The 25168-nt window shown below is 45.7% G+C and overlaps 1 protein-coding gene across 1 annotated transcript in view; it reads left to right on the top strand.

The window, feature by feature from the left end:
• Positions 1-2584: 2584 nt before the first annotated feature.
• Positions 2585-25168, top strand: part of LOC116955608 (NACHT, LRR and PYD domains-containing protein 3-like) — a 60118-nt gene continuing 37534 nt past the window's right edge. Inside the window, exons 1-8 of the mRNA XM_076053347.1 lie at positions 2585-4121; positions 5903-5993; positions 15901-16029; positions 18229-18330; positions 19482-19658; positions 21203-22922; positions 24405-24491; positions 24796-24879. Of these exons, the coding sequence (XP_075909462.1) occupies positions 4053-4121; positions 5903-5993; positions 15901-16029; positions 18229-18330; positions 19482-19658; positions 21203-22922; positions 24405-24491; positions 24796-24879 (2459 nt within the window). The 5' untranslated portion in view covers positions 2585-4052. The remainder of the gene's footprint in view (positions 4122-5902; positions 5994-15900; positions 16030-18228; positions 18331-19481; positions 19659-21202; positions 22923-24404; positions 24492-24795; positions 24880-25168) is intronic.

The following is a 25168-nucleotide window of genomic DNA, read 5'->3' as shown; positions in this document are numbered from 1 at the left end:
GTGTGTGTGCACGGTGTGTGTGTGTGTGCGTGCACGGTGTGTGTGTGTGCACGGTGTGTGTGTGTGCCGGCAGGGCGGAGTAACTCGGGCAAGGGTCACGGTAGACCTCATAGGTAGGCCCCTGGAGCCCTCCTGGTGGGTTCGAGAAGGGAGGCGCGGTTAACACAGAGCCAGTTCTGCGAGTGGTCTCGTCGTCGTCGTCGTCACCGCCTTCGTCGGGGCAACGCGTACGGGGTCTGGGCCGGGGCCGTCCGGCCGTGTGGTCGTGCGGGAGGAGGCCGAGTGTACACCGCACGCCACTCGCACACGCCTCGAGGGAGACGAGGAGGACGAGACCTACGGCACTACACGTGTTTTAACTGAGAACCAAAGGGGTGTAAGGCTGCAGTGAAGGTTAAGAACCACCGATCTAAAGCCTGATGATGGTAGTGAGGAGGTTAAGGGGCAGTACTTGAAAGACCTATCGACTGTTCAAACTCTGTAGGACCTCAACCTATGCGACATCTGGACCCGCAGCTTCCTTGCCCCATCTCCTGCGGAGACCCTTTTTACCCGTGCGTTCATCATCACCTTGACAAGAGCAATGCCCTCCCCTGTGTCCCCCTCTCTCGAGTCTCGTCTCCATGTCACCACAAGACACCCCACCCACACCCTTTGAGGGAGACACAACGTCACTCCCACCCCCAGCTCCTGAGGTCCCACCACTGGCTCCCCGTCCAGCCCTGGGTCAACCACAATATTCACCCTCAGCATCTTCAAGATTCTCCACGAACTCGTGCCCTCCTCCTCCTGTCCCCCTCCGCTTGTCTCTGCTGGCCATCGACACCCTTGCTGCTCCAGTTAACCTACACTCGATGGTGTGTTGTAGTGTTGGCAAAGGAGGCAGAGACTTCTTCGTAGGCAACACTGTTTATTTACTCTGTCAGAGAACGTCCCTAGCACAGAGAGGTGACGGCCTCTCCCACCCGATAGCCTAGAGGATGATAGTCCTCACACTCAGTGTGCCCTCCTCACACTATACTCTGCTTAACGGGCACCGCCACTGGGCCGTTCGGACCTGGCACCGACAAGGGCCGGAGGTTCTGAAGTCCCAGGGGGCACTATCTCGATGTCTTGAGTCTTGAGGTGAGTGCGGACTGACTCACGCTGGGAGAGCTGCTGCTGCACCTTTATATCCTTGTCTCTCCCAAGCGTCGTCCTGTCTCTCGAGAGGGTCTGGGGCCAACTGTTGCCCCCCCCCAGCCCCCTCCCTCAGTGGGCTCTGGCCCCCTCACCCCTGGTCAAGGGTTATTGTAGTCCTGACTCGTACAATACTGATGTGCAGGTAAGTATTATACATGTCGCGCGTAACAATGCCGCTACACACACATCAGCACTGGGGAGACAAAGGCGGCCGGGTATGGTGTTGGCCCCTCTCAGAGTATTTGACCGCTATAAATGTCCACGTGATAAGCCACTTCGTTGAGCTATTATTTGTGGCCAGGTCGCTTCTAAAAAATAGCTCGATTGCTCTGTGGGGCTTTCCTGGTGAAATAACAATAAATACTTAAGTTTAGTGCTGTGCCTACCCTTCGTAGGTGCTCGCTAACAGCACTTGCCCCATCAATCTGCAGGCTATATTAGGCATCTTTATGTTGTGTGTGTGTATGGACAATGGTATGTGAACTTTGGACTTTTGTGTGTGTGTGGTTTCCTCCAACACGAAGTAAACCCGCTCCTTATTTACAATGGGAGCGACCAAACATCTCAAACTCTGCGTAAAAGAATAATACATTACATCTCTTGTATTTGCAAGGCGTCTTCCACGAATTTCTCACGTTATGAGACTCAGTGAGGCTTTTATGGATGGACCATGTCATATACGACACGCAAACTAAAATATTTGAAAATTATTTTATTTTAATTATTAACGTTTGATCTTACCAAAAACATGTAATCTCAAACTATTCAAATGTAACGTAAAATCCTAAATTGTGGTAATTTAAAGTCATTCAAATGAATTGCAATTTTAAATTATTTAAGTGTACAATTGCAGTATTACAATGTTCCAATTAAATGGGTTAAGGGGGGGACGGTTGATGTGGTGGAATGAGATACGAGGGCAGTAGATGTGAAGGAGAGGAGAGGCATAGAATCTCGACGTCTATGGGTCTCTAATATAAATCCATGGTCTATGTGTAAATCTATGGATCATGGAGAGTACAGGTAACCGAGTCTATGGGTCTGTAAGTCTATGGTTCTGTGTGTAGACCAATGTAAGTGTATGGGTCTGTGTGAGTAGATGGCTCAGTGTGTTCAGTCTATGGGTCTCTATGCATGAACATTGTAAGTGATTTGAAGATGGGGCACAGAATAGCTCATGGAGAGGGAAAATCACAGCAGCCTACCCCCCATGCCATGATGAGAGTTCTGGCTTAGGCGACCTACAATCGTTAAAGCTATAAATACACCACCATAATGTATCCAAAAATGTGAAATCCATCCGAAATTGGCTAAAAAACATCTGAAATGTGAACAACTCGTATCCACCGAGGGAACTGTTTATTTAAACTTATTTCGTGCACCGTATGCAGGCGGTCTGGTGTTGCTACGCGGCAGAAAGCTGGATTTTGAGAAAAGACGACATGGGAAGTCTTGAAATGTAGGGCTTTGGCTTCGAATGAGCTAAATCAATTTTGATGGAGGGAAAAACTGCTTTATAGCTCATCGTATTCCTCCAGTGCAAACAAATATTCCGATTCTGAGCAGCGACGACATTCTATAGCATGTGCAGGAGGGGAGAGATCTGATTATAGCCACCCAGAGAAGGCAACACATTTAGATTGGGTAACGGGTCAGGAGCAAAGAGAAGGCAACTGTGTGACGGAATAACTGAAGGCGATTTCATGGGATACCTTTTTTTGTGCCAGTATCAAAGTATGAAAAATAAGAAGAGGTTTTACCCTATCTGGCAATACAACAGTTGTGTTAAGATGTTCAAACACCAAATAGATTCCTTTCGCAAGGAATCAATGCCACATTGACCACACGCTACTTGTGGTGAACATGCAGACAAACATGCCCTGTTCGCCTTTTGACGTTCTCCGGTCTGACACTGGTAAGACGAGACTATAAACAAGGCTGCCTCTGGTGTCGGCCAATGCATTTCAAAGAAAATTTAGTTTTTCTACACCTCCTCCATTGAAGAAGCGCGGACTAGTTGGTATGCTATGTGGGTCCACAGTTTTGGTTGCGTGACCACAATCAGACGACTGTAGTATGTGTGTCAATGTGCTGATCGTGAAGGAGATGTTTGTTATTCTAGGCCTATTGTGTGTACTGTGCCGCGGGGAGGTACAGGTGGCAACAAGAATGATCATTGCCCAATAGCAAACCTGTCAGACCTTATACGTGCCCTACTTTATTACAGACCAAATCAGACCTTACTGGTCACCCCGTGCCCGTATACATATCAACGTTCATCCTACAAAGTGCTATCACAAGGGAGAAACGCAAACAAAATAGACAAAAGTCAAAAAATGTACCCGTATTGAAGCGGCTGTACTCCGTATGCACCTGAAAACGCAATTCCCCTGTGCAAGAATGCGGGTAAATCGTATGGGTTGACAGGCATGCAATCGAGTGGTCTCATACAAAGTTATCTCGTTGGCCCAACGTTGGCCCAACGTCCACAAACGGTTGAATGTCCACAATGTTTGCCCGTGAAGTGGTTTGATATTGACACACGTGAATAGCTTTCTCTTGGGACGAAACGCAGTCTGTCTTTAATCACGGCACGGCGTTACCCGCCCAGCGACAAAGCACAACCCCGCTTCCTCTTTTTCTCAACAATAAAGCCCTTAGCAGACTCACCTTGCCTGACCCGCAGGGTTGTAAAGTATGACATCACGACCGCATCTCTACGTCGCATTTCTTACCGCTGGCGGGTGACTGACAGACATCAGGAAAGTCGCGCTCGCAGGCTCACCGAAACAGCTCGCCAACAAAGTTGATCCGTCTGGCGCCGTCTCGCGCGAAGTTTAATCGAACGTGCGACCCGATGATTGTTCACAATGACGAAGTTCCACGGCAAGAAGTTAATGAAGTCCTTCTTCACCTCGTTCACATTGCTCCTCTCCCTGGTGAGTGGCTCTTGGCTGCTTCAGCCGCCGCCGCCGCTGCTGCTTGCGATGTTATTTGTATTACATGTTATTTATGTAGTTTATTGTAAAAAAAAATCGGTCACAGTCCCTATGATCACTGTTACGTTGCAATTATGGCTTTTATTTTGGTGATTTCGAAAACGTTTTTTTTAGTTTGGACATGTTTGTTTTGTTGTAGTACGGAGTTAGACTGATGGCCTTAATCTAAGTTTTCTTGTGGTTGTTGTTGTTTGACTTGTATCCCACTGGGATTTTTTTGCACACAGTGTTGGTGGTGTACGGTGTTTTTTCAGGAATATTTTACTGTTTTTTTCATGGATTTTCTGTTTGCACAGTCACACAAAGTCAATTTAAGATGTTTTTCTTGCTCGTGTTTTTGTTTGTTGTGGTTGCACCCGATTCAAGAGCCGAATGGCTCACAGGGCTATACCAAAATAAACTGAAACTGCGGTGGCTGTGCGTGTCGGGGATTGTGCTGTTGGCAGGTCGGATATGAGAATCCATGATATGGGTTGTTTGGGTGAGATGGCGTGAATGTTAATGTGTCGTTAAACCCGCCACCACCCGACACAGCCAGTAAGGTTTGTCACGTAAACAGAACGTGCCAATTAGTTTACTACTTCAGCCCACCAGTGTGCTGGGGAGTACATCCACAACGTTTACAATTTGAGTACTGTGAGGTTTCGCTGGTAATTACATCCAGCATAATATTACATAATCTTACTCGCGGGACGTACTCGGCGTTCCCCGGGGGAGACACACATGTAAAACTTCTCAAAACTTAAAAACATAACATATGCAAATGAAGATAAAACTTTGATCATTACCTCTTTAATTACAATTAAAATAAAACCCAACGCGCGGTGGACAAAAAAAAACTTCCGCTCGCGCGCCAAGAATCAATTCCATAAATCGCGCCAAGGAATCGAAGGTTGTAGATTTAGTTAGAATCGGCCTATTCCCGTTTAATCGATACCACAAACGCTCAGCAGATATCGATTATCGACAGTCCTGCATGCGGGTTGTCGCCACACACTCCAAGGTCATTCCCACTCCCCCCTTCCCCAAACAAAAATACAAAAGTCTATTTTTATACTTTTTGCCTTGTGTACAACCTGGAAAGTACCCACATGGCAAATTTCAGGTTTGTTGCATCTCGGGAAGTATGCTAAACATTCTGAACAGACACACATTCACAAATGTCCCTTATATATACTGTATAGATTGATTGATTATGATAAGCGCACAACTTTATCTATCTGTGATGAACGCTGCACGTTCCGTCGTTTTCATGCAGGGGGCGCTGTAAACCTACACGCGCCCCCTGCATGAACGACGCAGGCGCAGGGACGGACGTTCGATCACGTTGTTATCGATCTGCAGACGGCGGTCTTCTCGCACGGCCAGCAGCTCGATGTCGCCTTATCTCGATCCCGCAATCCCCAACCAGGTGAAAGTCCGCATCGGACCGAACCCACGGCAAGGCCGTCTACTTAACGACGAGAGAAAATTCACGCGGAATGTCCTTTTCAATGAAGTCTTCCAGATGTAAAATGATATGAGCTTTTAATGAAGAAATAAAATTATCTAATTCAAAACAATAAAATTCAACGATGTTTCATTTTAAAACTTCAAAACGGAGCATCGGGTGCTTGCGTGAATGCGTCGTTCGTGTGCAAATTTTTTGTGACTTTCCTGGCCCAAGGCCGTAAATCATCGGATTCCTCCCGCCGTATAAATACATATTTTGTGTTTTACAGGGAATTGCATTTTCAGCGGCAGTGAAGGTGTGCTCTGATGGAATGTACTGGGCTTCCTCCTCGGGATTCTGCTGCATGCACTGCCCGCCAGGTAAGGTTCACTCCAACGTGGGTTTTTTTTAAATCTTTAGAATTGTGGTTTATTTTGGTTTCCAGACTGTGTCAAGTCTGTCTTTCTTAAACCTATATAGACCCTCCACCACCTGACGGAGCCCAGTCAAAACCAGTTGTCACATCTTATCTTATACTAGCGGGAAGTACCCGGCGTTGCCCTGGTCAAAAACATGTTTCAAACCTACTCTTAAAATCTAACAGCAGTGCGTACTGACTGTGGTGGTACCTGCTATGATTACAGCAGTGCGTACTGACTGTGGTGGTACCTGCTATGACATAGCACTTTTATCCAAGGTGCTTTACAAGGGTTGAGTGGTACAATTAGGGTAGCTAAAAGTGATATGGTGAATAGGGATGGAGTTATGGGGAGGGAAGTTAGTGGGTACGGGAATTATGGTGGGTACCTCGGGATGAAGGGAAGGATGGGCCAGGGAGAAGAGGTGGGTCTTGAGGGAGGAGAGGAAACTAGACAGGGAGGGTGCTTGCTTAATGGGGACAAATATATCCCAACCGATTTGGTGTTTCAGCAAGGCAGAATGTTCACAAACATACATGTGACAATTTTATACTTTTAAATGCAAGTTTTGTTTCGGATAGTGTGATCACAATGTTATACGTCTTGTGACAATCCCAATACGTCCATTTTAAATTGTAAACATAGTCGACATAATCACCATACCCCGTAATAATACGTAACTTAGCAACATTTCCTTAATTCACTGTTGGTTGAAGCAGTTAAGGGGGTTCTTTGACCATACTTCACCATGCTGGTCAGTGTGGGTTGGTGCAAGGGAGGCGCAAGAACCCGGTTCAGATATCGCTCATCACAGATGTTGGGCCAAAACAGGGAATCGAACTCGGAATGGTCCAGGTTCAGAGCACATTGTGCTAGCTACTGCGCCACCCACCGCACGTGCCAGCAAAAATGATGCCTTGCATGTGACTCTGAATTTGGGCTTCCAGTTATACATTCATTTCATTGCATAAAATAAACAAGGCCCAGCAACGCCTTTAAACTAAACAATGTTTTGTCTTACCAGAGGAGGCCCACTGAGCTACGTGGCTCTTTGTCAGAAACGACCTGGCCATCACAAATGATAACCCAGTGAAGAGGCTTATCACGTGGAAATTTACAGCAATCGCCAGACACTATAAACGGATTCATAATAAAGGTTTTGGGCCATAATAGAGGTTTGCTTTTGGTTAGATCGCGTAAATATATAAATGTGTCGTTAAAAACCTCCACCACCTGACACAGCCAACTAGTAAGGGTTGTCACGTCAACGGAACGTGGCCAATTCGTCACTAGTGCAGCACACCGGTTGTGTGTTGGAGAGCCAAGCCACAACATTTACAATCTTGAGTACAACGTTTCGCCAGTAATTACAACTAGCTTCATCGGGCGACAGCCAGATTTGTGGAGAAGTCCTCCTGTTTAGTTCCTTATATAGAGGCGTAGATGTGGTGCCCACACTTCTGCGCTCTTCGCAAAGTTGGGGGGGGGGGGGGGTGGATTACTGAGTTATGCACGCGCATTATGCGAGCCCTTTGACCTTGTGCTTCCTGTCCATTGTATTAAAATAGCCGTACCAACGGTAATCCGTATTGAAGTACGCTGCCCTGTACAAGAATGCATTTAAACAATGTATTATTTAGCAGCACTAAGTGGGTAGCTATCCAAACGGTTAAAATTATTTTTATTTCTTTCAATTAAGATAGATTATCTAATTAGTCTTGGCTAGTAATAGCTAGTTTTGCACAGAATTTCAACATCAAAATTGAGTGTCCTTGTTGGCAGGCGTGTTCTGCTACTGCTAACCGTTGTATTTGGGAGAATTTAATATTTCTCTGATGTTATTTTAGTCTCGTGCTGATCATTCGTCCTGTTTGCCCAACATAACATTTACCACAAGTGCAGTTAATCCTGTACACACCTTCTGTTGATAGCTTTGGTAATACATCTTTTGTACAAGATATTAATTTCTCTATTTTATGTACCATGCCAAATCTGACTCGGATGTTTGTTTTTCCAAACATCTGGCTAGTTTATCAGTTACTCCCGCAATGTACGGTGTTTTGATTGTTTTAATTACTTGGGCAGTGTCAATGCTCTTGTTATTTTATTTGGTTTTGGCATCCAATGTCCTGTTGATTTGCGCATCATTGTAACCGTTCATTTGCAGCGCTTCTTTAACATTTTTAATTTCACTTCTCAGACTGTCACCATCTGACACTTTCTTAGCTCGATGAATGAGCGTCTTGATAAGAGCAGATTTATCTGTGGGGTGATGATGTGACTGCATTCAGATAGGCGTCAGTTTGCATTTTCTTCCGGTAAACTCTGTGTGTCATTTTACCATTTCGACCCCGTCCGAGCAGAATATCCAGGAATGGTAGAGTTCTATCCGCCTCTTCTTTGGTTCTTTCGGTAAAGTCACGTAGAATGAGAATAAAATAATAAATTGATAAAATAAAATAACACAATAATATTCTCACGACGTTTCGGCCACAACACAAGCGGCCTTCATCAGGTGAAGGGACAGTCTCGTCGAGAATATTATTGTGTTATTTTATTTTATCAATATATTATTTTATTCTCATTCAACACAAGCGGCCTTCATCAGGTGAAGGGACGAGACTGTCCCTTCACCTGATGAAGGCCGCTTGTGTTGTGGCCGAAACGTCGTTAGAATATTATTGTGTTATTTTATTTTATCAATTTATTATTTTATTCTCATTCTACGTGACTTTACCGAAAGAACCAAAGAAGATGAATCCTTGCAGTCACGAAAGCTTTAAATCGAAATTTTCTATCCGCCTGTTCTATTGTGGATGATATTGGTCGCGAAAGCCAACGTGTTAAAAGGTGTATGAGTTAGATCGCGTAGGAATACTGTACATGTGTCGTAATCTCGCTCCTCAGACTTTCACCATCTGACACTGTTTTAGCCCAATGTATGAGCGTCTTGATGAGAGAGGATTTCTGTGTGGGGTGATGATGCGAATCTGCATTCAGATAGGCATCAGTGTGCGTTTCTTTTCGTTAAACGCTGTGTTGTTATTTTACCATTTAGGCTGTGTCTGAGCAAAATATCTAGGAACGGGAGTGTGTTCTAAACCTCCACTTCCATGGTGCACTAGATGGCCGGGTTTTGCGAATTGAGATTATTTAGAAATTAATTAAGTGTATCTTTACCATGTGGCTAGACAACCAAAATGTCATCAACATATCTAAACCAAAAATATGGTTTTAGTTTATTTGAAGCAATTGCTCTTGCTTCAAAGTTTTCCATGTACAGATTCGCAATAGCAGGAGACAAAGGAGAGCCCATTGCTGCTCCTTTCTTTTGTTTAAAGAAATAACCTCTCCATAAGAAGTAAGTGTTATTTAGATAATGGTCAGCTAGTTTTGAAATATCTTTTGGTAAACCTGTATTCTTTACTAGTGTATCTTTACTAGCGTATCTTTACTAGTGTATTATTTACTAGTGTATCTTTACTAGTGTATCTTTACTCGTGTATTCTTTACTAGTGTATCTTTACTAGTGTATCTTTACTAGTGCATTGAGTAATTTAATTGACTCGTTAACCAGAAACTTCATAAATAGAAATTTAATCAAAGATTAACAGAATATCAACAGGGTTAAGTTTAATATCTTAAACCACATTCACAAGATGTTCTGAATTTCTTATGAATGAAGATGTCCTACCGATGTAGGGCTGTATTTGTTTTGTTACATATTTTGCTAATTTATATGTGGCAGAGCCTATTGTACTTACTATGGGTCGTAATGGGATGTTGATTGTATGAATCTTTGGTAACCTTTACAGTTGAGGTGGTTTTGAGGCCCTTGTTTTAATTTGGTATTGCTCAGCCTTGGGAATTAATGAATTTGCAATGATTTCAGTAGTCTTACGTTCGAAAGTATTACTTGGGTCTCGTTTACGGCCTTTTTCAGCCGCCAGAATTTGCATATCTTTATTTGATCTAAGTTCTCCTAAGGCCTTTGCCTTGCTAAATATTTATTTTGGTATTTAGCTATTCTGCAGCTACAGGCTTAGTGCGGCCTGGAAACGTATTATTAAGTAATACATCCTACAACTCTGTTCCTTATAAAGGAACCACATACTAATTAGCTGATTAATAATCTATTACATTATTACAATACCCTCAAACTCTTTGGGTCTTTCGGTAAAGTCACGTCGGTATAAAATAAATTAAATCACGACGTTTCGGGCGCAACACAAGCGTCCGTCATCAGGTGGGACAACCACAGCAAGACAACCACAGCAGTTGTTTCTTGCTGTGGCTGTCCCACCTGATGAAGGACGCCTGTGTTGTGCCCGAAACGTCGTGATTTCATTTATTTGATGTTATACCAACTACGTGACTTTACCAAAAGAACCAAAGAGTTTGGATCCTTGCAGTCACGAAAACTTCAAATCTACACTACCCTCCCCCCGCCTCCTCCTCTGCCTCTGATCTCTGCATCTGATGGGATCATAGTGATGGCGTCATCTTGCACTATTTATGCAAGTTCATTGCTTCACTATTCTGGCAAATTGGCCGATGATGCTGGATGTAATTACCAGCGAAACGGCGTTTACAAATTGTAAATGTTGTGGATTTACTCTCCAACACACCGGTGGGCTGAAGTAGTAATTAATTGGCAACGTTTTGTTTACGTGACAAACCTCACTGGCTGTGTCGGGTGGTGGCGGGTTTAACGACACATTTATACTTACGCGATCTAACCCCAAAAAAATCCTTTATCGTGAATAATATCGTGAATAATATCGTGAATAATATCGGTCGCGAAAGCCTCCGCGTGTCAAACTGAAATGACTCTCGCGGGCGATGATGTCTCACGCATCAACGTTATTTTTGAAACATGTTGGATACTTTTGTGCATCGATTGAATGCTCATTTATGCACGTGTCTCGCTGTCCTCTGGCACTGGATCACTACCCATTGCCCCGGATAATGCTGTCGAGTTACAACCGGCCAGTGCGAGTCTGACAAACCAACACATTCTCAAAGACGACATGACCTGTACTGACCACCGTATGGACCAAGCTAGAGGCTGACGATACACGGGACATAGTTCCGAGGCATATTATTAAACCTGTGCAGTTTACTGATGTCAGTTCAACACAATAAATGTACCAGATCTTGGTTACAAATCAATTCCTGCTGCCATCCAAACACGTACCATGAAATCCCAGACTGTCCGGGTCAAGCCAGAACAGGTGTCAAACCCTGCTTGAACCTGCTGAATCAATAGTCGTGTGTGATCCTGGTCACCCCACGAAACCTCCAATTAGCACGGTTGGCTACGTACAGTGCGAAAGAAGTTCAACGTACATACACACACACCGCACCTCCGATTTGCAAGGTTGGCTACGTATGATGCGAAAGAAGTTCAACATGCATACACACACCGGACCTCTGATTAGTACGGGTGGCTACGTACAATCCGAAAGAAGTTCAACATACACACACCACACCTTCGATGAGCACGGTTGGTTACGTACGGTGCGAAAGAAGTTGCTTGATGTTATTACTAGCGAAACGTCGTATTCAAATTGTAAATGTTGTGGGTTTACTCTCCAACACACAACCGGTGTTCTGAACGAGTAACGAATTGGCACGTTTTGTTTACGCGATCTAACCCAATAAAAGCCCCTCTATTATGGGTAATATTGATGGCTAAAGTCTACTACGTGTAAAATCCCAATTGAGTTATTTGCGGGTACATTTTCAACATGGCGATATTTAAGGTATTTTCCGGTTACACTGTATTGTATTTTTTTTTTAGCTACAGTGAGGGAAAAAAGTATTGATCCCCTGCTGATTTTGTACGTTTGCCCACTGACAAAGAAATGATCAGTCTATAATTTTAATGGTAGGTTTATTTGAACAGTGAGAGACATTAACAACAACAAAATCCAGAAAAACGCATGTCAAAAATGTTATAAATTGATTTGCATTTTAATGAGGGAAAAAAGTATTTGACCCCCTCTCAATCAGAAAGATTTCTGGCTCCCAGGTGTCTTTTATACAGGTAACAAGCTGAGATTAGGAGCACTCCCTTTAAGAGTGTGCTCATAATCTCAGCTCGTTACCTGTATAAAAGACACCTGTCCACAAGCAATCAATCAATCAGATTCCAAACTCTTCACCATGGCCAAGACCAAATCGCTCTCCAAGGATGTCAGGGACAAGATTGTAGACCTACACAAGGCTGGAATGGGCTACAAGACCATTGCCAAGCAGCTTGGTGAGAAGGTGACAACAGTTGGTGCGATTATTCGCAAATGGAAGAAACACAAAAGAACTGTCAATCTCCCTCGGCCTGGGGCTCCATGCAAGATCTCACCTCGTGGAGTTGCAATGATCATGAGAACGGTGAGCAATCAGCCCAGAACTACACGGGAGGATCTTGTCAATGATCTCAAGGCAGCTGGGACCATAGTCACCAAGAAAACAATTGGTAACACACTGCGCAGTGAAGGACTGAAATCCTGCAGCGCACACAAGGTCCCCCTGCTCAAGAAAGCACATATACATGCCCGTCTGAAGTTTTCCAATGAACATCTGAATGATTCAGAGGACAACTGGGTGAAAGTGTTGTGGTCAGATGAGACCAAAATGGAGCTCTTTGGCATCAATTCAACTCGCCGTGTTTGGAGGAGGAGGAATGCTGCATAGACCCCAAGAACACCATCCCCACCGTCAAACATGAAGGTGGAAACATTATGCTTTGGGGGTGTTTTTCTGCTAAGGGGACAGGACAACTTCACCGTATCAAAGGGACGATGGACAGGGCCATGTACCGTCAAATCTTGGGTGAGAACCTCCTTCCTTCAGCCAGGGCATTGAAAATGGGTCGTGGATGGGTATTCCAGCATGACAATGACCCAAAACACACGGCCAAGGCAACAAAGGAGTGGCTCAAGAAGAAGCACATTAAGGTCCTGGAGTGGCCTAGCCAGTCTCCAGACCTTAATCCCATAGAAAATCTGTGGAGGGAGCTGAAGGTTCGAGTTGCCAAATGTCAGCCTCGAAACCTTAATGACTTGGAGAAGATCTGCAAAGAGGAGTGGGACAAAATCCCTCCTGAGATGTGTGCAAACCTGGTGGCCAACTACAAGAAACAGGCCGAGGGAGATTGACAGTTCTTTTGTGTTTCTTCCATTTGCGAATAATCGCACCAACTGTTGTCACCTTCTCACTAAGCTGTTTGGCAATGGTCTTGTAGCCCATTCCACCCTTGTGTAGGTCTACAATATTGTTCCTGACATCCTTGGAGAGCTATATGGTCTTGGCCATGGTGGAGAGTTTGGAATCTGATTGATTGTTTGCTTCTGTGGACAGGTGTCTTTTATACAGGGAACAAGTTAAGATTAGAAGCACTCCCTTTAAGAGTGTGCTCCTAATCTCAGCTCCTAACCTGTATAAAAGACACCTGGGAGCCAGACATCTTTCTGATTGAGAGGGGGTCAAATACTTATTTCCCTCATTAAAATACAAATCAATTTATAACATTTTTGACATGCGTCTTTCTGGATTTTTGCTGTTATTCTGTCTCTCACTGTTCAAATAAACCTACCATTAAAATTATAGACTGATCATTTCTTTGTCAGTGGGCAAACGTACAAAATCAGCAGGAGATCAAATACTTTTTTCCCTCACTGTATGGGAGGAGGAAATGCACGCAAAACATAGGGGAGGAACATACAGACTAAAAAGATCCCCCGTTTCGCCTCAACTGACTGTTGGAACAAGTACTGTTAGTGAGAAGCGCCTATGAAAACTACACACATTCACTCACAACTCGCATAGCTGCCAGAATGGCTGTGAACTCACTACTTTTTGTTCCTCACTCCGATTGCTAAAACTTACCCTGGGGGCATCTTTCTCAGTCTCTGCCCCTCTGACCAACTTAACAAGTCAACTTTTTGCGCTCACTTAGTGAGTTAATGTCTTCATACATTTGTTGGTCTCTTGTTACATCTTTCATGGCCTGTTTGCCAGGCAACCCCAGCTCAGTCCTGTACCGCACAGTTAACCACTGTAGCAGTAGATGGGACGATATACTCGAGAATTTGATTGATTCTTAGTCGTTTAAGTGGAGTTTTTTTATGCTCTTGTTCGTATTAAAAGTCAACAGATAACATTACTATTTACTATGTTTTTATTTTACCAGGTAAGGCCCACTGGGCTACATAGCTCTTTTTCAGAAATGACCTGGCTATTACAAATGATGGGCTCAATGGAGTGGCTTATCATCATCACGTGGGACATTTATAGCAGCAGCCAAATACTTTAAATTCGTGATGTTGATTCTAAGTGTGGAGGGGAAACACCAGAGGACCCTGGAGGAAAAGTCCCAGAAATGATACATGAGCAAATCGGTCTCCATGTAAATAATGGGATTGTGTACGAGAAAATGCCCGATACCACCATAAAACCCCCACCCCCTGGTATTCCGGTATTTCAAGCGCACACTTTATACTTGTGTAGTGTCAACGATTCAGAGACAGAGTTTATAGGAGGCACCTTTATTCACAACTTCCATGGTCTCGTCCACACACTCTCCACAGTAGCTCAGCCCAGCCTGTACACAACACTAGCCGTCTAACACTGACGGCGCTGACTGAGATAGATAACTACCATCCTTCGTAGAGCAATATCAAGCGGAGACGTTCAGTGACGATGGCGACGAGACGACAGTGACGACAAGACGAGTCCACTCCCAGCACCGGCAGCCCCGAGCTCCCCGCTCTCGGCTTTTTTTATGCTCCCAGCGTGGCCTGTCTCCGCCCCTGACCGCGCCTCCATTCTCGAACCCGCTAGCAGGTTCCAGGGGCCTCCAGCTGGGGTCCTCCGTGACCCTTGCCCCAGTTCCTCCTCTCTGCCAACACGCACCGTGCACACCCTCACCGGCGTGTGTGCTGTCTGTCCACCACAGTTGCCGCCACTGTCCACCAGGCGGCGCTATTACACTACACTTGCTTAACCCGTGCGAGGCTGATTTAGGCTCGTTAGTGACGAGACCGGGCCTGAGAGCTGCCCGCTGGAGTAAACGGTGGTGAGATGTTAACTACCTCGCCTGGTATGCGGGAGGTTGTGGGTTCGATCCTGACCCTGACGCCTGTATATTTGGAGTCTGTATGTCTCTCTCTCCGTGGTCACGTGGAATTTTTCTCCAGATCCTCCAGGTCTTCCCTCCACATTTAGAAACACGCATTGAGATGATTTAGATTATTTTGCTGCTGTAAATGTCCAAATGATGGGCCACTTTGTTGAGCTATCACTTGTGGCCAGGTCGCTTCTGAAAAATAAGTTAATAAATACCTCGTTGGCCTTTGACTGGTAGGATGGGGATGGTTTTGTTTTATTTGCATGTGTTTTGGTGATTTGTTCACTTTTATTGCCCTTTGCACTACTATATTTTAGCATTGTGTTTGTTGTTGTAACGTTCTTACCCGCCCCTATTGGACATCTGTGAAAACGAGCTTAATGGCTCATCGGATTTCTCCTGTGTAAATAAATATTCTTATTCTGAACGCTCGGTAATCAAACTGGATCCGTGGGCCAAGGTCATTGACCGTGTCTGTATGAACAACTTTCCACACCCAACCTGCACGCATGAGGGGGGGGCCTTTAACCCGTCTTCCTGTCCATGCTTTGTTTAATAATTGCACATCTCAGATGTTTTTTTGTTACTGGTGCGCCCCATTACTGACTTAAGTGTTAAGTCACTGTGGCGTTGTCTCCATGCAATCCACTTTTGCGGGGTCATCATCCGCTTGCTCGATTAAAATGTGTTTTTGGTTGTTTTTTTTAAAGTTTACTCTTTATTTTTTTCATTTTGCAGGTGAATATTTCGTAAGAGATTGTATTTTGAATGGAAACTTCCCATTTTGTTCTCATTGTGAAGACGGCTACTACATGGACATGCCCACCCAGGAACGTCAATGTAAAATGTGCAGCTCGTGTGGTGCCAGTAAGTTTTCATCGTTTCCCCCATAACTTTGACCACGGGTTCCACCGCACAACCGAACCGTGCTAAGTCAGCCCGACGCAGAAGCGCCCGGTTGTTTTTTTTCACTGCAAAAGTTGAGCTGTGCCACTGACGTCACGTGCATTGAAAGTGTAGAGATGCGTAAAGGTAAAGCCGCCGTGCCTTACACCATACGGACTGACGTCACAATGCGCTGGCCCCGCACTCAGCTCGGATGTGCCAGTGGAAAATTCGACACAAGGTCAGCCTTGTGTTGAATTTTATATGGGTTCTCTCAATTTGACTCATCTTGTACGAGTTCAGACGAATTGGCGTCACATTCCCCCGGTGTCTATATGACACTCCATCAGTGTCGTGCATCCAGAGTCGTATGTCCCTCTGCTGCGTATGCCACCAAAAATCACATCACCGCCATCAACGTTCCCCAGAAAGAGCTGGGGCAGCCTTGGGAAACACCACTGAGACCCAGGGCAGTTTTGGGGGGATTAGGGCCCATTCATTCAAGTAGTCCCAGGCCAGTTTTGGGGGGACGAGGGCCCATTCACCAGCGAATTCCAGGCAGCCTTGGGAAACACCAGTGAGACCCAGGGCAGTTTTGGGGGGATTAGGGCCCATTCACCAGTGCGTCCCAGGGCAGTTTTGGGGGACTAGGGCTCATTCACCAGTGAGGCCCACGGCAGTTTTGGGGGGACTAGGGCCCATTCACCAGTGAGTCCCAAGCAGTTTTGGGGGACTAGGGCTCATTCACCAGTGCGTCCCAGGGCAGTTTTGGGGACTAGGGCCCATTCACCAGTGAGTCCCAGGGCAGGTTGGGGGACTAGGGCCCATTCACCAGTGAGGCCCAGGGCAGTTTTGGGAGACTAGGGTCCATTCATCAGTGAGGCCCAGGGCCATTTTGGGGGACTAGAGCTCATTCACCAGTGAGGCCCACGGCAGTTTTGGGGGTACTAGGCCCATTCACCAGTGCGTCCCAGGGCAGTTTTGGGGACTAGGGCCCATTCACCAGTGCGTCCCAGGGCAGTTTTGGGGGACTAGGGCCCATTCACCAGTGAGGCCCAGGGCAGTTTTGGGGGACTAGGGCCCATTCACTAGCGAGTCCCAGGGCAGTTTTGGGGACTAGGGCCCATTCACCAGTGCGTCCCAGGGCAGTTTTGGGGGACTAGGGCCCATTCACCAGTGAGGCCCAGGGCAGTTTTGGGGGACTAGGGCCCATTCACTAGCGAGTCCCAGGGCAGTTTTGGGGACTAGGGCCCATTCACCAGTGAGTCCCAGGGCAGTTTTGGGGAATAGGGCGCATTCACCAGTGAGTCCCAGGACAATTTTGGGGAATAGGGCCCATTCACCAGTGAGTCCCAGGGCAGTTTTGGGGGACTAGGGTCCATTCATCAGTGAAGCCCAGGGCCATTTTGGGGGACTAGGGCCCATTCACCAGTGAGGCCCACGGCAGTTTTGGGGGACTAGGGCTCATTCACCAGTGAGGCCCACGGCAGTTTTGGGGGTACTAGGCCCATTCACCAGTGCGTCCCAGGGCAGTTTTGGGGACTAGGGCCCATTCACCAGTGAGTCCCAGGGCAGTTTTTGTGGGACTAGGGCCCATTCACCAGTGAGGCTCAGGGCAGTTTTGAGGACTAGGGCCCATTCACCAGTGAGGCCCAGGGCAGTTTTGGGGGACTAGGGTCCATTCATCAGTGAGGCCCAGGGCCATTTTGGGGGACTAGGGCCCATTCACTAGCGAGTCCCAGGGCAGTTTTGGGGACTAGGGCCCATTCACCAGTGAGGCCTAGGGCAGTTTTGGGGACTAGGGCCCATTCACCAGTGAGTCCCAGGTCAGTTTTGGGGACTAGGGCCCATTCACCAGTGAATCCCAGGGCAGTTTTGGGGAATAGGGCGCATTCACTAGCGAGTCCCAGGACAGTTTTGGGGACTAGGGCCCATTCACCAGTGAGTCCCAGGGCAGTTTTGGGGAATAGGGTTCATTCACTAGTGAGTCCCAGGGCAGTTTTGGGGACTAGGGCCCATTCACTAGCGAGTCCCAGGGCAGTTTTGGGGAATAGGGCCCCTTCACCAGTGAGTCCCAGGGCAGTTTTGGGGAATAGGGCCCATTCACCAGTGAGTCCCAGGGATTGGGGGGGGGGGGCTTCACCACTGCAATGTTTCTGTATTTTTCTTATTTCCCGATAGATGAAGAGATCCTCTCACCTTGCAACAGGACGTGTGACACTACTTGTAAGTGTAAGGAGGGGTTCCAACGTTCCAGCTCCTCATCAACTTGTGAGGCCACAGGTGAATGGGGTGCAATCTTACAAACCCAGCAATTGAACAATGTTTTCTCATAGATTTTTTCTCGTATAATCAAAGTGTACCATACATCGCTATAGTTTATACTAGCAGGAAGCACCCGGCTTTGCCCGGGTGTAATATATATTTCCAAACTTGTCTTCTCTTAATAACATAACATATATACACAAATACTAAGCTATTGTGAAAGCCCATCGTTCCGTTTGTCTGTCCATTTGTCCGTCAACAAAATTCTAAGAGGCTTGCAGAAGTCCTGAATCAAAAAGTAATAGAAAGTGGGGGGTACATAGTTGATCTAAAAGGTTTTCAAAAATTGTCAACCCCCCCCCCACTCCAAAAATATTTTTAACCCCCCAGCCAATTTTTATTTTGTAGGCATATATACCTACACACCCTACATACAATAGATTCAGTAGTATCTAGTGACTCTATAGTAGTATCCACTGACTCTACAGTAGTATCCACTGACTCTACAGTAGTATCTACTGACTGTATAGTAGTATCCACTGGCTATAGTAGTGACTACTAACTCAATAGTAGTATCTGCTGACTCTATAGCAGTACCTGTTGACTATAGCAGTATCGACTGACTCTATAGTCATATCTACTGATTCTGCAGCAGTATATACTGACTGTCATGGTATCTACTGACTGCAATCATAGCTCCTGACTTTACAGTAGTATCTACTGACTCTACATTAGTATCTACTGACTCTATAGTAGTAACTGTGGATTGTAGAAGCCCCCCCCCCCATGATTTCATGAGAGAGCTGCATCTGCCGAAAACCCACTCTCAGTCTGATTAGGCTCTGCCATGTGAGCCTTTGGAATTGGAGCCAGATGCGAGACCCTCACTGGGGGGGGGTGATTTCTCGCCAGCTCCATTAAGCAGCTTTGTCGTTTGTTTTATCCCTAATAAAACACAACGTGCTGTGGTCTCCACTGCACCCCAGAAATTATTCGTGTTTCATATTATATGTTATTGCACATTTTAATTTGATGCGAACTTTAGTGTTTTTATTTCGTGCAATTAACAAAAAAAGCCGTTAAAGGTTATAGTTGGACGAGGCTCTGTGACCGCTTGTGCAGTTGGAAAATGAACCGTGAGATAGCGCCGAGTTGTTTTTATTCATTAGGACTCTCAAAAGCAGCCATGGTGGTCATCGTCATCATCTCTGTCATCGTTGCTGGAATCCTGCTGGTCGGAGCCTACATTGCATGGAAACGGAGAAACAACTCTCAGTCACCGGGCCGTTATACGTACAAAGCTGCTGGAAGATCCGCACACACAGATGGACCGATGCCCAATGCAGGTCAGTTCCGTTATTGCACCGACTTTTCACGACTCCTGTTTATCGAGGGTGCCGGGTGGTGGTGGGTGGCGCACGCCTGTAATCGAGCACCTGGGGAGGGGCGTGTTGGTGGAGCGCACAAAATGTTGCGAAGCTTTCTTCCTGTGAGCGTCCAGGTGTCATGACGCTGGCTGGCTTGCCAGGAGAAGGCGGCACGGCAAAACATGTATGGGATAGTTGTTTTTCCCCCTCGAACGCGTAGGGTTTTCTCTGGGCGCCAGTCGATTGTTCCACAACCGGGGGTTGGGGGGGGGACCAACATGGAGTTCCACAATTAGGGGGCCACCGCAGTAAACTCCCAGGCCATCGCAAGAAGGCAGCCGAGATTGAGGGTTTGCATAAAAGAGGCATCATCGGCAGACCTTAAAAAGACTATGCCGGGGTGAAAGGTTACATCAGCTCCTGAATATGAAGTGAAGCAAACCCCTCGCAAGGCCTTAAATATGAGCAACGCGGCTTTAAATTCGACTGGTTTAGAGACAGGGCGAGCCAAAGCAACGGTGCCAAAGCAGGAGAGAGACGCGTTGCCGCAGCGACGAGGTACAAGCAAGCGCCCTGTGGCTGCCCGCGCTCTGCACAGTCTGCAGCCTGATAAGGATCTTTCCTCGAGACCCCAGACAACAAAGTTGAAGTGCATTCGATTTGTTGCACGGACGATCTCCCGTTTAGCCAGTTTCTCGGCTTTTTTTTACAAGGGAGAAACGTGGTGCTTAAGTGCAGCAGCAGCAGCAACAACACGAAAAAAAGACATCGACATTGTAGAGAACGAGTATAGAGTCCTTTAGGAATATTACACAACTAACGAACGAGGTACTTGACACTCGTCAACAATGCATTGCAAATCAATGTGCGAGAATAGAAATGCGTGCATATTGTACAGTAGGCTTTCGATTATCCGCGCTAATGACGGGGAGGATGGCCGTGGGTAATTCAAAATCCCGGATAATCCAAACCTATAATAATTTTCCGCGAATCTTTGTCAAAAACCACTAATATAGGTATAAATTGTTCATAATACAGGTTTTTTTTGGGTTACATCGTGTAAATATATAAATGTGTTGTTATAAATTCCGTTTAGGTTAAGAAAATTTAGTTGCTCAGTGATAACACTTTACTGCTCCCGTTCAGAAGAATCGGCCCACGAAATGGATAGCAGAGCCACGCCAATCAAAATCAAACTCCGCCTACTGTTGTCATGCAACTACTGTACTGTAGGGGCAATTACGTGTATTTCGGATTAACCAGAGCACACATTTGTTCGGTTTAAGTATATGACTTGTAATAAATATTTCCAAGAATAACAATGTATAAGTAATTTAGATGATTACTTTGGAAGAAAGAATCCATGAGTTATTAATTTATGTCAAAATCTCAGGTGCACGGTTAATCCGCAAATCGGATAAACCGCACGCGGATAATCGGGAGTCCACTGTAATTGTAAATGTAATTTACTTGCCATAACAATAAGAATTACAATTTAAAACTCCTTTTCGATCTCTCCTCAGATAATGCGCTGCAGAGATACTATGAGTACTTAAAACGACGAAGCTCGTACATAATCGACTATGATTCCAAACCTGGACAAAGCACGCTCATCAAAGAGAGATTTGTGCAACCTCTCCTGCTAGACTATCACTGCCAAGACAGCGCCAAGGATCACGCGGTCATTACGGCGGTGAAGAATCAGGAGAGTATACTGGAGAATTTGAAGAATACTGGGTTCTATTGTAGGCAACTGTTTGATCCATGTAGAAGCAGTTCAGAGCTTCCCCACCTGATTGTGTTGGTTGGCGTGCCGGGCATTGGGAAAACCACCCTGACTAAAATGATGATTATGCAACTCTTGTCAGGTGAAACATTTTTTCACGTCAATTTTAAGATCATCGTGTACATCCAGTTGCGAGAGCTGAATAGTTATCCCCGCATCATTTCACTTCGTGAAATTTTACAGAGGCAGCACTCGGACCTGGGCAGTATGGCCGACAGCATGTTTCACGACCCTCGCGATGTCCTCCTGGTTCTGGACGGGCTGGATGAGTTCAGGAACCCCCTCGACATTGCAAATGCCTGCAGCGGCCTCGACGACAAGGGAAGCAAAGAAGCTATCGTTGGCGGCCTAGTGATAGGAAAACTGCTGCCCGAGGCCTCTGTGTTGCTGACAACTCGTCCCATTGCAATTGACCAGTTGTACGGTGTGAAGGTCGATCGCTTTGTGGAAATTTCGGGCTTTACAAGGGCAGAGATCAAAGGGTACCTTTGCAAACTGTATTTGGAAGACGGTCTTGGGTCAGAGATTGCGTCATCGCTGGAAAAGTATGAAAATGTATTTAATCTGTGCTACATCCCAGCATTCTGCTACATAGCCGGCACAGCGTTGAAGCCTTTTATAAGCCGAGACAAACAATTTGACTCAGAGTCTGCTACACTGACAATGACTGATCTCTTCTCCAAGTTTTTGTATGTGCTCATCACTCATCACAGGGGAAAGATTACTAATCCGAGGAAGACCGTTGTGGAACTTGCAAAACTCGCCTTGTGGGGAATTGAAAAGCACATTCAGTTGTTCAGCTATCGCGACTTGCAAGACGCTAACGTCAATGTCGGTAGCCTGAAAGGCACATTCACCAGAGAGCTGTTCAAAAATGAGGAGTTGAATTCAGTCAAAATGTACTCCTTTTCCCACCTGACGATTCAGGAGTACTTTGCATCACTGGCCATGTACCTTCATCGAAATCCTTCTTCAAAGTTAATTAAGCAACAAAGCATTCCTCAGCACACAGCATCTGAGGTAATCAAGAAGATTGAGATTTCCCGTGACGGCCGATATGAAATGGTCGAAAGGTTTATTTGTGGCCTTGCATCGCCAAAGCCTTGGATAATCCTGAAAGATTGCATTGGACCTCCGTCTAAGGAATCCCAGAAGCACACCCTCAATTGGATTGCGGAACGAGTGAAGGAATTTGAAGGGGAAAACAACAAGGTGGTTAACCTGCTCCATTGCCTGTTTGAGTTGCAGGATCCGCAAACCGCACACAACATAGCGGAAGCGACGGCGAAGATTAACCTGTCGAACACGCGTTTGTCCTCCATGGACTGCGCCACGATCTCCTACGCCGTGAGGAGCCGGAGCAACCCTCTGGAGACCCTCGCGTTGAACAACTGTGGCCTCCGGCAACGGGAGGTGAAGGAACTTGTTCCCGCAATGGAAATGTGCAAGGAATTGAGGTAAGGTGGCCCTCCCTGCGTTGTTTGCGACTTCGTCGGCACTCAAACCACACAAGTGGTCAAATAGGGGTTGCCACCTCAGAATATTTTTTTCAGAATCTGAATATTTACTTCTACTGCAGGAGGAATCCGATGAGCTATAAAGCTCTTTTTCACAGATGTCCAGTAGGGGCACGGGGTAAGAACGTTACAACAAACAGTACAAAAGCACGATAGGAGCGCAAAGTACAGGAAAGGTAAACAAATCTCCCAACACAATACAAATACAACACTAAACCATCCACATCCTACCAAGCAAAGCCCACTGGTGTATGAACTTATTGTTCAGAAGCGACCTGGCCGCAAATAACAGCTCAACAAAGTGGCCTATCATTTGGACATTTATAGCAGCAAAATTATCTAAATAGTCTAAATGCATGTTTCTAAATGTGGAAGGAAAAACAGGACACGGAGAAAAAATGCACGTGACCACAGGGAGAGAGACGTGCAAACTCCAAACATCGAGGTCTCAGGTTCGGGATCGAGCCCCCAACTTCCTACATACCAGGCGAGGAAGATAACGCCTCACCATATGGCGCCTCTTAGATAAATGGAGTATATAAGTTCACATTGCATCATCATTTCCCAAGCTTTGGAAAGGCAGTAAAATAACAGCAAAAGCAGTCCCAAACCATACAAAGATAACACAGTCACTCAATAAAAATTGTACGTGAAAATGTAATTCTCAATACATTTTTAAGGATACATTTTATAAATCACATTGGCAAATGTGGACGTATCCAGCACTAATCTTCTGCTTTGACATGGACATGTGATGACGGAACCCTGTTTGTTAATTTTTTGGTCACTTTCTGACCCACCTCGAGTAACTTTCTACCCCCTACTGGACACCTATGAAAAAGAGCTTCATAGCTCATCGGATTTCTCCAGCATAAGTAAACATTTTGATTCTGAAATTCAACCATAGGCTTTCGCGACGCAATATTACGATTGTTAATTGATGTTGGGTACTAGTTTGTTATATATTGGATGCTTCGAATGGTCACCAACGTGCCGGTGCTGCTAATGCAGCAACACATTGGTGCGTTGGTTCATCATGCGACAACTTCATTCGTGGAGGGTGTATGACGCGCATTTTTATTCACACTATCTGACCCAAAAATCATTTGTGTGTCAACCCTATTTAGGTTTGACCCGGAAAGTCCTGGGAGCTAAATAACACCGATACAGCACGACCCAAACTCAGGCCAGAGAGTAACAGTGAGGGGTTTGTAACCCGGGACCCGGAGTTGTGGAAGGGAACGGATTGGCCAAATGTGGAGTGGGAGCGCGTAAATATATCTAAGCATTCGTGTAGATATGACAACATGTGCAGTGGACACCTACGGGCTATCTGCCCATGGATCGTGATGATGATGATGATAAGATACATCCACCCATGTAGCTCACACTCATTTTTGTCCACTATATTATTCTTTACAGCCTGGACAGGAATGAGTTTGCGGACCTCGGCATGAGGCATCTGGCGGAGGGTCTGGCCAAGGGAGGACGGCATTTGAAGGAGTTGCGGTGAGCGTCTCCATTCACGTTGCCGTGAGGCAACGGTACACTGATGCATAGAAGGAGCTTGGCATCACACTCGTTATACCAAAGGTTAAGAGTAATAGACGTTTCGCTGGACAACGTGAATACAAACCTCGATTAATCGAACAAACCTCAAAGTCAATGATAATATCGCGTAAGACTGGCAATTGTTTTTTCTGAAGGCATTTTTCACCTAACGCTACCCTTTTCAGGAACGTATCAACCTCGTTTAACGAGGAATTACAATATTTAAATAATGCAAATATCTAAATATTTTCTCTCTCTTTAGGCTTTACAGGTGCGGATTGACAGAGGAGTCTGGCGCTGACCTCCGTGACATAATCAACTCATGCCATGGTTTGAGAAAGCTCTTGTAAGTGGTGTGATGGATTATTAAATACATTATGTGTGCAGACCACTCCCTACAAATCATGGCACCATATAGAATTTCATTTGACAAATACATCCATTTGACACAGGCTGATTAAATGTTTCCTCCTGTGGTGTTTATGTGCCAATTAAACTGACTGTACAATGCAGTGGTCCAATCAAGTGTCAAGTTGATGTTGTGTAACCAGGATTTGTCTCATTTGCACGAGTGACCTGGGTCATAAAAATGGCAAAAGCAAAACGGATAAAAGAAATCTAGACTTAAAGCTTTC

Source organism: Petromyzon marinus, chromosome 60 (assembly GCF_048934315.1).
Source record: "Petromyzon marinus isolate PM22_M1 ecotype Great Lakes invasive population chromosome 60, UKy_Petmar_22M1.pri1.0, whole genome shotgun sequence".
NCBI lineage: Eukaryota > Metazoa > Chordata > Hyperoartia > Petromyzontiformes > Petromyzontidae > Petromyzon > Petromyzon marinus.
Note: the sequence above shows the minus strand (reverse complement) of the source record. Positions and strands in the feature narration are given on the sequence as shown.